The sequence below is a fragment of the Octopus bimaculoides genome, chromosome 15 (assembly GCF_046866305.1).
Source record: "Octopus bimaculoides isolate indiv1 chromosome 15, ASM4686630v1, whole genome shotgun sequence".
In the NCBI taxonomy this organism is placed as follows: domain Eukaryota; kingdom Metazoa; phylum Mollusca; class Cephalopoda; order Octopoda; family Octopodidae; genus Octopus; species Octopus bimaculoides.
The window spans coordinates 51,061,594-51,079,790 of record NC_142942.1 but is presented as its reverse complement, the minus strand read 5'-3'; the positions used below and the strand labels follow the sequence as shown (position 1 = coordinate 51,079,790).

Here is an 18,197-nt window from a genome sequence, read left to right as displayed (position 1 = left end):
GGACAAGCATTTTCCACCCACTGTAGTGCCAGGACAACCAAAAGCCTTTTGAGTGAATTTGATCAAAAGAAACTGAAAAGAAGTTTGATGTGTGTGTGTGTGTAAAGACACCTGTTGCTATTCTTTTTTTTTGTATTTGTAAATCATGTAACATTTTCTCCGTTTTCTCGTTTTTTTGTCCATGCTGTCGCACATATTCACTTGCTTTCTTCCAAAAATTTAATGCCCTTAGCTTAGGTTTGTGTGGTGGTGGTGGGGGGGGGGGTTTCTACCAATTTCGAATAGTCTCAACTGTAACAGGCCAAAACTGTAATGATGAGTGGAAACTTGACTGAAGCATAGAAAGCCACAAATGTTCCGTCCTGGTTTTCCTGTCCATCTTTGTATCGTACGTTTGTCCGTATGTTTTTATTTTCATCCATTACATTCTTGTTACTGTGTGTGTGAGGCTGGGATCTAGGGACTTGTTTTGTTCTCAAAAAAATGTGGTTAATGGAAGTTTAGATAATTAGAAAAAATTAGATAACAGTTTGGCAAGAGACCGATAGAATTAGTATCAGGCTTTAGAATAATAAGAACTGGGGTCACTTCATTCGTTCTAAAACCCATGGTGGTGCTCCAGCTTGGCCACAGTCCAATATCTGAGACAGGTAAATGTTATTCCACCACCTTTTTATCTTTGTTTTTTTTTTTTTGTTTTTTTTTTCTAAGCTGGTTTGGTGTATTCGAATGAATTTGGCTGTTATTTCTAACATGTTGTGCAACAACCATGTAGAGGTCCTCCCCATCATTGAGTTTTGTTTGGCGTGTTGCTATGTTTGTTCTGTTTGAAAACTTTTTTCCTTTCCTTTTTCTCTATCATTTGACTTCATTAATAATATAACATCACTGAAGTGATGGGCTAGACAAGTAAGTACATTGTTCTCTCCTCTCCACCTCATCATCAAATATAAAAAAAAGAAAATCACTGATTACACTTATTGATCCATTAGCAATATTCTTGTGACTGAAATCGAACAATTATAGTTGAGAATTAGGGATCATCCACAAGGGTTAATGTTGTAATAGGGGACCCTTTTTTTGCCTTAAACAGCTCAGTGGTTGACATAAATATATTTTCAGATATAAAGACAATCTTTTATGACTAGGAAACTAATAAGCCAATGAAGGGCATATTACTAAATTCTTTAAAAAGAAGCTTCTGTAGAAATGTGTGTGTGAGGCTGGGATCTAGGGACTTGTTTTGTTTTCAAAAATATGTGGTTAATGGAAGTTTAGATAATTAGAAAAAATGTTGATGATAACTTTCTGTGTACAAAAATCTCGAGTGTGATAAAGCAAGTTTAAAAGTTCATTTGAGATATATAGAAAGCAGATATTGAAAGAATCCCCTGGTTGGCATCAAAGGTGGACCCAAGATATCTAAGACATCGTTTCCACATCTTCACTGCTGTTTAAGCCATATTAATATATGCCGGGTAAAGAGTGCAATTATTTTTATTGTTACTTATTGATTATTGTTTTGTGTGACTGGTGAGATGTTGAAAGCCAAGAAATAGGACAGCAATTAAATCAGCTGAAAGTATATCCTTGTTTGATTGAGGGGGAAAAAAAAAAGTACACTGCATAGATGGCTGTATGAAGGCTATATGCAAAGTCATTGCAGGATGTTTAGAAAGTGGTTCAGCCAGCTTGAGCTTTCAGAATGGTGTTCGTTATACCACCTGACTGTACCATGTGAATAAATTAGCTTTCTTTCTTTCCTTCTTTCTTTCTTTCCTTCTTTCTTTCTTTCTAACAAGGCCTGGATTATTTATTTCACTTATCACTTCAAATTCCATGACTTCAGCACCAGACATGGGCGACAATAAGACAATTATGTTGATTTGGCTGACATACTAAAGTACTAATATTCACTCCACTGTCACACCATTTCCTCCATGCCTACACCCTAGTTTGAACTCAGTCTGTACTTTATCTGTTGTAATATGATCCCACCCACAACTTCCACCCTCCCAAGGATGGGGACACAAACGATACACATTTTCTATTTTTTTATTTTCTTTTTTCTTATTACATCAGTATTCCAACAGTTGTAAATTATACAATTCAACTAAAAGGTTACCCACTTAACTTGAAATCTTAATTCTTACAATTAATAGCGAATTATGTTACAAAAATTTATGCTGCAAAATTAAGGAGAAAATTTATCTATTTATTCTTTGTAAATATTTGAAATTTTACTCTGTTTCAAAGTCCCCCTTCCCCCAATCTAGTTTTTTTGCATATAAAAACAACCAGTTGGGGGAATAAAACCAGTGAGGAAGTCATCATGTGGTCACTCGATGTGCTAGAAATAGCAACCCTCACATAGGTTTAGTGGTATATAGTTCTATATTAGATATGTTGTATTGTATGCCCCTAAACAGATAGTATGGCCATAGCTGGAACATCTTTTGATCAAATGTCTACTCAGCTAGTGTTAATATGAAGCTCTACAGCAACAACCACCGCCAGTGGGCAAAATAGAATTTTACGGTTAACCAGCCATTTTATGACATATTTCCTTTAAATGTCTCATCTACATTAATCTCTCTTTACACAGAGCAATTGTGTGAAGCACAACTTCATCATGATGCAGTATAGAAAAATACTATTCTCTTTCTGTTATTTTCTTCCTGTAAATTAGTGTGCTGGGCAGTTACATTAAATGTAGTAGTATATTTTACCGACATACTCTGTACTGCTTCCCCTAACCATCAGAAAAAGAAGTTCTAGGTCACAGTTCTTCAGTTTGTATACATTAAAAAGCAGTTGCACAACCGTCTGAGTTGTTGCTAAGAGAATGTAAAGTGTTTTTGATTGTCAAACATATATGTAATATGTTTAGAGTTGTGTAATGGTATATCTACCAAGTCTATGTCCAATCTCCACTCCCTGGTTGTAATGGCTTAAATTTTTCATTTGTTTACCAATTTGAACCAATCTGAAAACTTGACTGTATTCAAAGCAAAGGGTTGACAGAATTGGTACAACATTGGAAAAGATTCCTATGTTCTGAGTTCAAATGTTGCTGTGATCAACTTTGCTTTTTATCCTTCTGAGAGTTGATAAAATACAGCTCTTGTTAAATACTACATCAATAGGAGAAGTTTCAGGTGTGGAAGCAAGGTCTAGAATTGAAGGGCCTTAGAGTCAACCTAGCTAAAACCAAAATCCTAATAAGTAGGAAGGTAGATAAAACACAAAACCCTTCAGGTAGATGGCCCTGCTCAGTATGTAGAAAAGGAGTAGGTAGTAACTCTATAAGATGTACCCGGTGCAAGCTATGGACACATAAGAGGTGCAGCAACATCAAAGGCAGGTTAACTAGCAAGTTAGTTTTTGTTTGTGGCAGATGTTCAGGTGCAATAAAGACTGTAAACAAACAGGAAACAACTTCTATCTCATTCCAGGGTGAAAAACTAGAGGTAGTCGATAGCTTCCGCTATCTGGGCGACCAAGTTAGTAGTGGGGGTGGGTGCGCTGAAAGTGTAGCTGCTAGAATAAGAATAGCCTGGGCAAAGTTTAGAGAGCTCTTACCCCTGCTGGCGACAAAGGGACTCTCACTCAGAGTAAAAGGCAGACTGTATGACGCATGCGTACGAACAACCATGCTACATGGCAGTGAAACATGGGCTGTAACTGCTGAGGACATACGTAAGCTCGCAAGGAATGAAGCCAGTATGCTCCGTTGGATGTGTAATGTCAATGTGAATACCCGTCAGAGTGTAAGTATCTTGAGAGAAAAGCTGAACATTAGAAGCATCAGTTGTGGCGTGCAAGAGAGACGATTGCGCTGGTATGGACATGTGGTGAGAATGGAGGAGGATAGCTGCATGAAAAAGTGCCACACCCTAACAGTTGAGGGAACCCGTGGAAGAGGTAGGCCCAGGAAGACCTGGGCTGAGGTGGTGAGGCAAGACCTTCGTACATTGGGCCTCACCGAGGCGATGACTACTGACCGAGACCTTTGGAAATGTGCTGTGCGTGAGAAGACCCGGCAAGCCAAGTAAGATCGTTGCCAGTGCCCCTGGACTGGTTCTTGTGCGGGTGGCACATGAGATGCACCATTTTGAGCGTGGCCGTTGCCAGTACCGCCTGACTGGCTCCTGTAGGATTTTCGAGCGAGATCGTTGCCAGCGCCCCTGGACTGGCTTGTGCGGGTGGCACATAAAAGACACCATTTCGAGCGTGGCCGTTTTCGTGCGGGTGACACGTGAAAGCACCCACTACACTCTCTGAGTGGTTGGCGTTAGGAAGGGCATCCAGCTGTAGAAACTCTGCCAAATCAGACTGGAGCCTGGTGTTGCCATCCGGTTTCACCAGTCCTCAGTCAAATCGTCCAACCCATGCTAGCATGGAAAGCGGACGTTAAACGATGATGATGATGATGATGATGTCTATCTTTTATCTTTTACTTGTTTCAGTCATTGGATTGCAGCCATGCTGGGGCACCACCTTCAAGGATTTAGTTGAACAAACTGACCCCAGCACATTTTTAATTTTTAAAACCTGATTCTTATACTATTGGCCTCTTTACTGAACCTCTAAGTTATGGGGACATAAACAAACTACTAGTCAAGCAGCGATGATAGACTCACACACACACACACACACACAGAGGCTTCCTTCAGTTTCTACCTACCAAGTCTACTCACAAGGTTTTGGTCAGTCCAAGGCTATAGAAGATACTTGCCCGAGGTGCCAAGCAGCAAGAATGAACCCAGGGCCATGTGGATGGGAAGACAGCTTATGCCTATAATTAGTCATCTATATATTTTTCTTGCCTGTCAACAAAATAAATCAAATTTTTTTTTTTAATAAGTATTTGTATTAATTGACTCTTTAAACCGTTGAAGGAGGATTGTTTAATCTGTGTAGTGTTTAACAATCTCTTGTCTGATTGTACAATAGTTCTCTTAGATAAACAAAATAAGATAACATAAGTGTGTTTCCTGAATGTGATTACCACATTAAGTCAGTTGTTGATTATCTGGAGTTTTCATTGTTCATGCTAGAGTACAAAAAAAAAAAGACAAAAAAAAACTAGATTGTAAACACTTTGAAAAGTATCAACTATATACTACATGCCATTCTTTTGAATTGCAAAAACCAGGCTACAGCACCTCATCAAGTTGAAGGAGCTTTGTAAAAAACATAGATTTGAGTCATTAATGAAGTTTCAGATGGATGAAATATTAAATTTGAAGCTGTTGATATTGCTGTGAGAGAGAAAGGGAGAGAGGCTAACAGTGAGAGAGTAGATCGGCCAGTGTTGATTGTTCAACGTAGCTTATATTCTAGACTACTTCCACCAAGAAACGGAAAAGGATGTTGAAAGAAGAACAGTAAACAAAAAGTTGTCTGTAGCACTTAATGCCTTGGAATAATTTCTTTACTAAAATGTCTGCCCTTCCAAAGTTGTTACCCACACTCCAGCACCGATCAGAACACATTGCACCAATACTGCATTTGCTCATTTTCTCATAAATACTTACCAACTTGTGTTGTATTTCTTTTCAAATATTCTTCGGCCCATGTATTTTTGTCTGTTGCTAAGTTTCAGATATTCAAGGATATTGTTTACTATTTAATGAGCCTAATCTTACTAATTCCATGAGGGTCGCACTAGTTTTTATGGTGGTGGTGGTGGTGGTGGAGATGCTAGCACCCTCACCCCACAATAAAACTGTATGAAAAACAGAAACGAACATAGCTGCAAGCTATCAGATATTAGTAATACTTTCTGCTATAGGTACAAGGCCTGAAATTTTTGGGGAGGGGCAGGGCCGTCAATTAGATCAACTCCAGTATGCAACTGGTACTTAATTTATCGATCCTGAAAGGATGAAAGGCAAAGTTGACCTTGGCGGAATTTGAACTCAGAATGTAAAGAACTCGAAAGAAATACTGCTAAGCATTTCATCCAATACAAGCCAAAGTCAAATGACAGCAGTGTTCATATACAGAGCATGAAAGTACTCAATAAAAGAATGCAGAGCTACATTACCAATTGTACCAATCTACTGCCCTTCTGTTAGTGAAAAGTATTAAAAATGTTTTATAAGTTGTCATGCAAACACTTAGGTGGGAAGCTCCCACTGGAAGAGGAAGGGCTGGAGAAAATATAAAAGTGGTCATATAATTTCCCAAGATTTTAGGCCTCGCGGATTGAGTGGTGATGGTGGTGGTAGTAGTTGTAGTAGCAGCAGTAGTTTAGCCTCCTAGTTAGCACTAATTTTGCAAACCTATGATAGAAAGGTGCTCCATTTGTGGCCGTCCCATCCTTTATTTCAGTGTTTCTCAACCCTTTTTCACCTATGGACCCCTTTGATTCCTATTTTATTTGGATGGACTCTCCTAACCATTCAATTTTTTAAAAAATCATATTTTTATAATTATATATTATTAGGAACTGTATAAAAAAATTGTTTAAAATATTTTATGCATCATAGAAGCATAAACAATTTATTGCAGATGAATTTTGATAACAGAATCTTATATGGACCCCAAGGGCCATGTGGACTCCAGTTGAGGACCACTGCTTTAATTGAACAAAATGTATAAAGTTCACAAACCTAAGCATGTCCTTCTATTTATAAGATAGTGGGATGTGATTTGAAAGAGATTTGGCCGGTATTTCTAGCATGTCAAGCAACTGCATATATACTCTCATGTGAGATCTTTGTGTTAAAATGAGTAAAATATTGCCTTGCTGCAGACTTGGCCAACCCATGCTAGCTTGGATAAACAATTGCTAGACCAATAATCACCATAAAGCAGAGAAGTAGGGAGAGAAGAGAGACAGAAATAATGATTCTACTTGTCATGTACCAGCACAATTGTTCATAGTTTTTAGTGGCTTCACTGTATCCCACGCTGTGTTTTCATGTCAAAATTTGAATTTGAAATTCTGTAAATGAATTAAGAAAATAAACAAGTGCTGTTTATGAATGCAAATGTTAACTTTCTCCTAACCTGACTGTATGAAATGCAACCTAACCCAGGATTTTGTTCTTGAGCTTGTATAAAAAAAAAGTCGTCAAAATGATGCCCGTGATAAAATAATGTTTGCTTATCCTAGCTTGAAGTGTATTGCTCACAATGTTCCTATGAATTAATGGATTACTATAAAGAATTGATACAGTAATCTTTGTCTCAATGTCAGATACCATCATCACTTTCACAAGATAACTCTAATGCTTTTTTTTTTTAAAAAAAGTATTGTTGAAACCTATTATTTCCTGAGCCACTTTTTGTAAGTTAGTCTGACAAGGGAGATGGAGAGTTAGGTAGTTTTGCTTAACATCTGGCCTCTTGCGATAGGATAGGATAATGACAGTATAGCTGTTGATATAATTTAAATGATTATTTTTTCACTCAGACAAATTATGAATTCCCTCTACATGAATGACATTATTTCATGCTCTTCCCACAACAGATCTCACCAGGCAGTGAATATCCTGAGTATGAAGAGAGAGACTCAGAGAAAATATTTTGTAATAGAGACTTTACAATCTGATGTCATTTCCCAACCTCCCAATTGCAGGTACTACTACTTATCTAAAGAAAACAAACAGCAGTGTATTTTCACTAGTCTAGTAAAAAAAAAAAAAAACTATTTTGTTACCTACAAATGTGAAACCTGTACAATTTCTGTCTGTCTTTGGTGACCATTTATGGGAAACACATAGACTTCATATAGCCAAGTCTGCTAGAGTTATGAAATCTTCCAACTGTAGACAGTTGCTTTTATTATGCAAGACAAAAATATGCCCTACACTAGAATCCTGTTTAACTTATCTAGGATGGTACATTCATCATGCACATTCACATTCTGGATTCAAGCCAATGAGGAAGCTTCTGTTTGATTACTCAACCAAATGAAACAGCAGCCAAATTGCTCTAAACTTACCTCTTATTGTCTTGAAGGACGGTCACAGCTAGAATGTCTTTAGTCATAGATCTGCTTAATCAGATCTGACCTGAAGGTTAAACAACAACAACAAATACATTCTGCATTGTTTCTCCACAAAAAAAAAGAAAAGAAAAAAAGTATTATCTGCCTTATTGGTAAGCCAACCCACACCCAAATTATTGATCTACTGACATTCTGTGTGTCTGTTTACTAAAATCATCATAATTATTTCATTTTCATTTTTCCATGCTTACTGGAGTCAAAATTTGTTGAGGCAGATTTTCTTCAGTTGGATACCTTTTTTTTTGTCAACCCTCACCTGTTTCCAAGTAAGGGTAATATTTCCCCATGGCCAGACATGCTTTCCATTTTCACAGAAGACTGAAAAAACCCAACAGCAGTGTTTGTATGATGATGATGATGATCATTTTCATTTTCAACCATTACATGATGTCAAGACAAGGGTACACATACACAAAATGTGTGTGTGTGTGTTTAATGATAGATAGATAGATAGATAGACAAGTAGACATCTGTATGTCAAATACTGCACAACAAAGATTTCTTGATGTATTAAGATCATCTCTGCCTCTAGAGGATGTGTTATAATTAATAAATAGCAATTATGACAGCTCCACTTGAGAAAGGGAAATAATCCCAAGATTCAAGAACTCTCCAAAACTGGCATGCCATTAAGGAAAAGGACAGGATTATTATCTAGAGATAAGAGAGGACAGTCATGGAGACATGTTTTTGGCTCAATAGCCTTCATCAGCTCAACAATTGTCCTAGCTTATATCTCCAGTAGCGAAAAGGACTTCCACATATACAAAAGAGTAGAAAACAGTTATGGCCTATGTAATTAGCATAATTTAAACAACAAATCAGCAGTTCTTGAATCTTGGGATTATTTGGTGACCAATGCTTTTGAATACAGATGCCCTGTTTTGTCATTTGTCTGAGCTTAGACAATTCCTTTTTAATTTTATTGTCAGAAATACAATGGAACCAGTAATTGGTCTATTGGAAATCTGAAGCCAATAACAAAGTTGTTCATCCTTCTGTCCATCCATCTTCTCTGCCTACCTATTCCTGAGAGGCTCATGAGAGTAAAGTCCTTAAGCACCCCATCCTTAGGGTTCTATCAGAAGCCACCATCATTACGTTTCCCTGCTGGATTCCCAAGTATGGCCTACTAAGACTATGGATATTATCCACCAGCTCATCCTTGGTCTACCCCTAGGTCACCTGCCAGCTGGCTTGGCTTGGCTTCAAGAGTTTGTTTTGTGATCTTGCCCTGCAACATTCTTATTACATGTCTGTTGTATAATGTTGTGATCTCTCAATGCAGAGAAATAGTGACTCAACCTGGAGAATCTCCCTGATCTCCGAGCTGTGCACACCAAGTAACATTACTCCCAGAGTTCCTTTAGAGAAACCTTATTTTGGCCACTTGAGTTCAGGATTGTACTTTTGCATTCATTACCCATCATTCATACAAATGTTCATCAAATGCAATATTAACTAAATAAATAGACTAGCTCAAACTAGATATTTGGTTTTTTTTTTTTTTTTTTTTTTACATATTTGTTAATTTGATGAGGTGAACAGTGCCATCCGTACCTTTTCCAGAAGTTCTTCTTCATGAGGAAGAATAATTAGAAAAAGTAGTGGTTAAAATGGGGTAAGTAATTCCAAAATAGGAGGGTTGAGCAAAGTGGTTAATATATTGTCTAGAAGAAGAGATTTCAGGTGTGATAAAGAGATAGCAAGCAGATACATCAAATGGGTTTCCTTGTAATGTTTTTCCTATTAGTCTGTAAAGGAGGGGCAGAGCTCATAAACTGTTATGTTTTTATAAGCCCCCTTATATTGTAAGATAAGAATAGCTAAAACCAAGCAGGCTTATTTGTTCACTAATTACAATGTAAAATAAATTTTAAACAGGAATCTGGTCATAGAAAACTATACCCAACTTATTTGACCCATGCAAGCGTAGAAAAGATGTTGATATTATGATGATAATGATAATAATAATAATAATAATTTTGTCTACTATAGGCACAAATCCTGGAATTTTAAGGGAGGGGGTGCAGTCGATTAGATTAACCCCAGTATGCAACTGGTGCTTATTTTATTGACCCTGAAAAGATGAAAGGCAAAGTTGACTTCAGCAGAATTTGAACTCAGTACATAAAGCCGGAAGAAATGCTGCTAAACATCTTATCTGGTGTACTAACAACTCTCTCAGCTTGCTTCCTATGTTATTATTATTATTATTATTATTATTATTATTATTATTATTATTATGGCAGCGAGCTGGCAGAATGGTTAGCATGCTGAGCGAAATGCTCAGCAGTATTTCATCTGCCGCTATGTCCTGAGCTCAAATTCCGCCAAGGTTGATTTTGCTTTTCATCCTTTCGGGGTCAATAAATTAAGTACCAGTTGTGTACTGAGGTTGATCTAATCGACTGCTCCCCCTCTCCCAAAATTTCAGGCCTTGTGCCTATAGTAGAAAGAATTATTACTACTACTACTATTATTATTATTATTATGGTTTATAAGAGAAAAAATCTAGAATGCATTTATGTCCAAATTTTTCTGTAGAATATCAAGTATGGCTACATTATATAGCACTATGTTCTGGTTATGTTAATTCATTATCAACTTCCATGCAATGTCTCAGATACGCTAACAAAACATATCTACCCTGGTATCAGTAATGTCACAAAAGTTCACCCAGGTAATTCTTAAGAAAACGTTCTGCTTATTAAAAAGCTGTAGGTTTTAAGGTCAGCTTGTTGTGTTTGCATCTCAAAAGTGTAAACTTATCCTCCTATATCAGTAATGAATTTTAATTAAGATTACAAAACTGAAATGAAAATAAAACCTTGACAAGAAACAACAAATTAAATAAACACACGTGCACACACACGCATTAACGCCTCAGTAAATTCAGCTTCACACTATTTTTCATTTATTTTTCTATAATGGATTTTATCCGGAACAAACAGTGATGTCATATCAACCTGCACCAATGGGATGCTCACTCCACATCACGAGGATTTTGAATATTCATTTTTGTTATTCTTAATCTGTCTGTTTTGTTTTGTTTTGTTTCTTCTTGTCTTTAATGCATTTTAAAAAAGCTGCCTCCCTACAAAGACTACATGTAAAAACCGTCAAAGCTCATATTTCATGTTTCAGCAGAATCCTGCTGCTATCATCAACATATATTACGATTTGAAGTAGTAGATTCCAGAATAATATTCAGAATATAAGAATTGTACTCTCTCTCTCTCTCTCTCTCTCTCTCTCTCTCTCTCACACACACACACAAACACACACACACACACACACACACACACACACACACACACACACACACACACACGCACACATGCACACATGCACACATGCTCACACATACATGCTTGCACATTAATAGAAATGTGTTCAAATAAGACTTTCTTTGTTTCAGCAACTTTATTTCCTTTTATTTTGTTTGTTGAAGCCATCATAGCAAAGGCCATTCTGGAGCTCCTCTTTTGTGGTTGGCCAGTACTGCTCAGAATTTTACATAGTAACCCCTTTGTAACCATATTGGCGCTGGACTGCGTTGCTGTTTCAGTTAACTCTTAAAATAATGGAAGAATTTAGTAAAATAACCTAGTCGTTAGGAAGCTGGTGTTTGAAACATAAATCAAATGTGAAATTTTGATAGAAAGTTTAGATGCAGATCACTTTAATCCTTTCGCATGTAAATCAGCCAGATCTGGCTTCTCACACCTAATCGACAATGTTACTCTAAAAATAGATAATCACATCATTGAAGTCTTGAAGCTATGAGATAGTTGCATGATTAATTCAAAGCAATGTGAATAAATAAGCATTACATTTGACACAGTAATCTGAATGTTAAAGGGTTAAAACTGGAATCTTGGATCATAGAACCGGAAACAACCTCAAGCAGGTCGGTATCACAAGAGTTAAGTGGGTAAAGGATAGAGACTCCTGCTCTTTTACTCAGAAGCATAACAAAAGTGGGGGATGGGGGAGGAAAGGGTTAGTTTCCTCCAAGATACAAGTGTGAAGTAGTACAAAATTTCAACTGTCCTGTTGTGTCTATTACTTAAAGTAGAGGAAGGTGAGACAGCCAAAAGTGTCTTTACCCCAGGTACAGAAAAACCCTTACTATGATACTGTTGCTCTTTTGTTTCTCAGCCATTCTGTTGTGGTCTTGTTGATGCACTGTCATGAAAATTTCCAATGAACCGTTGTAGCTCTCTTGCATTTAGAGTATCAAAATCTTCTCTTGATGCCCTAAGCACATGCTTATTTTGCTTAATGGTTAATCCAGCACTGGTTGATAATACATGTTTGTGTGTATTCTTTTGTGTTTTTTTGTCTTGACATTTTACAATAGTTGTAAGCAAGCATTGCTATCATACGAACAGTGTCCTTCATTTCCAATCTTCCATTAAACCATGTCCTGCTGTTAAGAAATATTATCTTATTTCAAAACAGGTGAGGGTCGGCAGTGGGAAGGGCATCCCAATGTAGAAAAAAAAATCTACATCAACACACTCCTTCTGACCCATGCAAGCACAGGAAAGCGAACATTAAAGCAAAGACAACTACAATGATTGTGTGTAGCGACTCTGTCTTGCGCATTCAAGTCAAGCTGTATGAAGTACTATGGTTATTTGAAACCTTTCAAAGTATAACTATTCAAAAAGCATTAACCTTCTCAAAACAGCTTGACCTCATCTCTAAATACTTCTTGGAATGTTCTACTCTAAAGCTATGGTCATAATCCTCCCCTTTGTTTCATGAACAATTCTTATTTTCTATTGTTGTATTTCCTTGCAAGTTCAGTCAGTTTAAATGTAAAATTTGTTCTTGTTTTTCTTCTTAAGGAATATGAGGCTGGTTGAGAATATATTATTTCACGATAATTCATCAGGAGTTTATTTTCCATTATGTGTTCTCTATTTGAAACAACACCACCAACAATAGCAATATTGTATAAGGCTGTTATATATATATATATACATATATTTATACATGATATCATTGTATTTTCTATATAAACCAACAACAATAACAACAGCAATATTAAGAAACCTCAAGTTATTTATAGTCTCATCTATGCTTAAAATCTTTATTTTATTCTATTCTGCTTCCTCTAACTGATTTAAAAAAAGAATTTTTCTGTTTTGAATTAAGAACTTATGATATTTGAAATTTTGAATTAGTCTACGGCTGGAAACTTTTCAATAGTATTAAAAATAGCATAAGTTATTAATTACCATTTCAATTTATGTTTAATTACCGTATTGCATTTCTCTTCATCATCACATACATAATACTGCTCGTGCAGTTTGGCTCACTCTGCTTGCATAAATTACATTAATTTCTCCATTATATTACCGAAAGGCTCTGTTTCCTCTTTAAACTTTTATATTTGTTTAACACAGTAAGAAATTTGATCTGTCTCTCTATCTCTACTAATGAATCTACCTACTAACTAAAGTCAAGAGCAGATATGATTACTCTAACAGATTTTCCCAACTGCTCTCAATAAAAACAGCTGTAGTCTGAAAACTATACAAGATTTATTATATAAATAGTTGTCAACTAACAACACCAGTTTCCACATTCATTGACATATTTTGCCATTTATTTGATATTTCTTTACATCAATCAGTTTATGATATAGCCATGAAATTGCTCCATTTATACTCTCAATAAATATAAAGCAACTTTTTTTTTTCCAGTTATGTTTCAGTGTTAAGTATGCATACTTAACACTAAATTTGCAGTCAAAATAAACCTGTCTGCCTCATTCTAAATGAATAAGTGGTGTGTGTGTGTGTGTGTGTGTGTGTGTTTGCATGCATGCATACATGTACATGTGTGTGCATGTCTGTATCTCTCTCTCTCTCTCTCTCTCTCTCTATATATATATATATATATATATATATATATATATATATATATATATATATATATATATATCTACATATGAGTGTGTGTGCATGCGTGTACACACATACATATGTGTGTGTATTATATGTATATATATATATATCTATATGTGTGTGTGCATATATGTATGTTTATATATGTGTGTGTATGTATACATACACACACACACACACACACACACACACACACACACACACACACACACACACACACACACACACACAGAGTTGGTTAAATTGTTTTTCTTACCTACTGAAGAAGATTTACATTGGTTTATTCTATTATGCATCAGCGAGTTGGTTCACTAAGATATACAAATGTAGAGTAATCTTGATAACTTGGCAGACAACTGGATACTGTTTATCATATGTTACCAAAAGATTTCTCACAGAAGCTCAACAGTGTCTGTCATAGAGGAATTGGCTAACTACCATTTACCAATCAAGATTTTTAGCATGCTTGAATATCAAATTTAACAATTATTCAAGTGATGCGATAAGGTGTGTGTGTGTGTGTGTGTGTATGCATGCACACATGTATATGTATGTATGTATATATATATATATATATATATATATATATATATATATATATAGAGAGAGAGAGAGAGAGAGAGAGAGAGAGAGAGAGAGAGAGAGAGAGAGATCTGTGTGTGTGTATATATATAGATATATATCTGTGTGTGTGTATCTTTCTAGTTAAAAAAGGTTTAGGTAAAAATCTTGTAGAATACCATGCAAAGCTCATCCACAGATGATGGCTATCTGATGTCCTCATGCAGTGATGTGACAGACACTGAGTATGCATTATCACACTGAGTGAAATGACAAGAGGATCTAACAAAGAACTTATTCAAACAATTACCTAAGGAAGTACATTTTACACCTTGGATGTATGATAATGATTACACAACACTTCACCAATGAATTAAAGGTGTGAAAATATGTTGAAACAATTGTAGTGATTTTAAATAACGAATGTCATTCATTCCATTTTCTGACATTTATCTATATATCTTTTTACGTATTCTTTGTCTGGCTTCAACCTGTAAACTGCTGAGGTAGCTCTTACAAGGTTTTTTTACATGAAAGTATATTGGCCCTAGTACATAGTCTGGTAGTTATTTTAGGGACTTATGGACCTCAGAATTTGTAGTGTTTACTTTGAGAAATCACTTCATGAGATTCATACATACACCTGCACCCCCCCCCCCACACACATACATACAACATACGCACATACACAATCTCGCACACATACACATTCTCTCAAGCGCAAACACTTACATGCTCTCTCACACCCACTCACTCACACACACATGCACTCACACACGTATACTTTCTCTCTCTGTCTCTCTCTCTCTCTCACACACAAACACACACTCACATAAATATACACATACATGCAACAAACATTTTCACAGCTTCTCTCTACCAAATTTAATCCACAAGGCTTGGCTCAAACTACATTAGACGTTTCACATACCAGACTACAATTTTTTTAATTCTCTCTTAGCTCATAGCATTTCCAGATTATTGTGGTTTGTATATGTTTGCTTTTGTTATATAATAACACCAGTGCATCAGTGGAGAATAAACTCTGTAAGAAGCTGTTGGCAACATTCAAAATCTGAAGGTTCCACATCAGTTTGTAGAATATGGTCTCTGTTTACAACAATAGGACATGACACTCACATCTGCCGGTCAGCTGCTATGAAATATCAAATCAATTAGATTTTCTCTCAGGAGATGTTTCATTAGAGTAGATTACCAATATTCCTTATTGTTTCAGGTGTATGCAGTCTCTCTTTTTTTTTTTTTTTTTTTTTTTTTTTTAAAAAAAGGATATTTGTGGGTGCTGTTATGGCCATGTGATTAAGCACTGGTTCTTAAATATTTTGTAATTCTGTGTCCCCTTTAACCAAATAGTGTTTTACAAATGCCCCCTTTTCTAAAGAAAAAAGCAAAATAGAAGAATAGAAAAAAAAAAAAGCAAACATTATTTTAATTAGATAGCAGTTAATTTTTCAGAGTGGTTAATTATCCTTAGTTCTTTACATTCTGCTATCCAGCTTATTCCTCTGTTTAAGTATTGATATGGACAATGCCCCTCCACCCCGCAATATTAAATTTTTATAGAAATTGCTAAAAAAAACAAGGACTATATTATAAGATTTTATCGGGCCTCGATGCAACATTGGTCATTTCCCTGCACAATGTCCCCCACATTACATTCAAATCCTGACAAAATGTTTTTTTGAAAATACATTTAAAATATAAGTTTTCTAATATTTGATCCTCATATGACTGATTTAGATGCTAAAGGGTTAAAGTTGTGACTTAAGGGAAATTTGGCTGCTATTTCTAACTGGGAGGGTAACTGATCTCATAGACAATTTCTTCATTGGCTTGGCAATATATTGATAGAATCATATGCTATGCATTGGAAATCTTCTTGGTCTTGTTTTATTTTTGTTTTATTTTTTAATCATTTTGCTAATTTTAGGAATCCATCATCTGTTGCACTTCCCTCTTTGAAAATCCAAGACTTTAAGGTTACATAAACACGTGGTTCTTTAAGCACTAATTGTCGATGCCTAATTGGGTTTCTGCACCAGCTGATCATATATATATATGTTTTCCTTTATGCTAATATCTGATGTGGAGTGTGTCTGTGATTTTTTTAATGGTTTTTTTTTTCTTTTTTTTTTTAAACAGTGGGGAGACAGACTGGGAAGTTATAGTGTCAAACCTGAAAATATACTGCCATATGTTCTAACTAAAGTATCAACAGACATCACCTGACTTTGCACTGCAAATCTGGTCATTCAACAGAAAGTAACAACAGTTTGAACTTCTTATGGGTATCACAGAATTAGTGTTCTGATTGAACTGTAGTAGTAGCAGTAGTAGCAGCAGCAGCAGCAGCAGCTGTAAATCTATGATGAAAGATAGTGTAAGCAGGAACTGCACAGAAACTCTTCAGATGCTCCCTATCATGTTCTTGGCTGCTGGGTTCAATCTATAACCCATTTTCACACAACCACCTGCAAGTATTCAGGCCTGGTCTCCTGTCCCTACTGCTCTCAGAAATCCTGTAAAAGTTTATGGGCACTGTCCTTCTACCCCTGATTAAGTGATAAAATATATATATATATATATATATATATATACACAAATAAGCCATATTAACCTTTTAGTATTTAAACCAGCTATATTCAGCCCTAATATTCTACTTGATTTATGTTCAAGCTGGCCAGATCCAACTGTTCACACCTACCCTACAATGTCATTCTAAAAATAAGTAATCACACTATTTAAATCTCAAAGCTACAAGACAATACTTGATTAATTCAAACAATGTGAATAATGAAGCATTGAATGTGACAGAGTAATAGGTACAAGGCCCAAAATTTTGGAGGAGGAGGCCATTCAATTAGCTCGACCCCCAGTTCTCAACTGGTACTTAATTTTTCAACCCCGAAAGGATTAAAGGTAAAGTCGACCTTGGCGGAATTTGAACTCAGAATGTAAAGACAGACAAAATACCACTAAGCATTTTGCCCGCATGCTAATGTTTCTGCCAGCTCGCTGCCTTACTGAACCAGTCATATCCAACTCCTCGCACCTACCCTACAATGTCATTCTAAAAATAATCAATTACATCATTGAAATCTCAAAGCTACAAGACAATACAGGATTAATTCAAAACTGAATAAATAAACATTACATTCGACAGAACAATCTGAATGCTAAAAAGGTAAGGGTTTGAATTATGGTTGGACTGTGTTTCTGGTTAGACTGAGTGTTCAGATCATAGGGGTCAGTAGTCGAATTGATAGCAATACAGTCAAACATGAAATAAGCTGTGGTTTATTTAATGTTTGATCACTTCTGCTATTTTATTTTTTGTTTTCCTTTTATGTTTTCTTTTTATGTTTACCTTGTATTATCACTCAGGTGTTGAAGGGTCACCTGTTCCCTTCCCTGTCACTTTTAATGGTGTCTTGATATTTGAAGTTTGAAACAACTCGTTTGATTATCATCGTTCTCATCTTTTTTCATTTCTTTCTTCTCCGTCCAGGTTTCTCTTGGAGACTACTCAGAACCAATAGATTTCCGTCGCAAAGGGTCAAGTGTAAAAGAGCGTCAACTACCCAGTGCTCCTCCTTTAGAAGACGTGGACCCTTACAGCGAACCATATCAATCAAAGCAGAACTTGGATGCAATTGAAGGTGAGCTTC

General features: G+C 36.0%; 1 protein-coding gene across 3 annotated transcripts in view; it reads left to right on the top strand.

The window, feature by feature from the left end:
- The window catches only part of LOC106870810 (uncharacterized), a 138,094-nt gene that overhangs the window by 77,676 nt on the left and 42,221 nt on the right, over positions 1–18,197 (top strand). For all 3 annotated transcript variants that reach the window (XM_014917025.3, XM_014917024.3, XM_052973324.2), the window contains one exon: positions 18,038–18,188. In XM_014917025.3, coding sequence (XP_014772511.1) covers positions 18,038–18,188 — 151 coding nt within the window. The remainder of the gene's footprint in view (positions 1–18,037; positions 18,189–18,197) is intronic.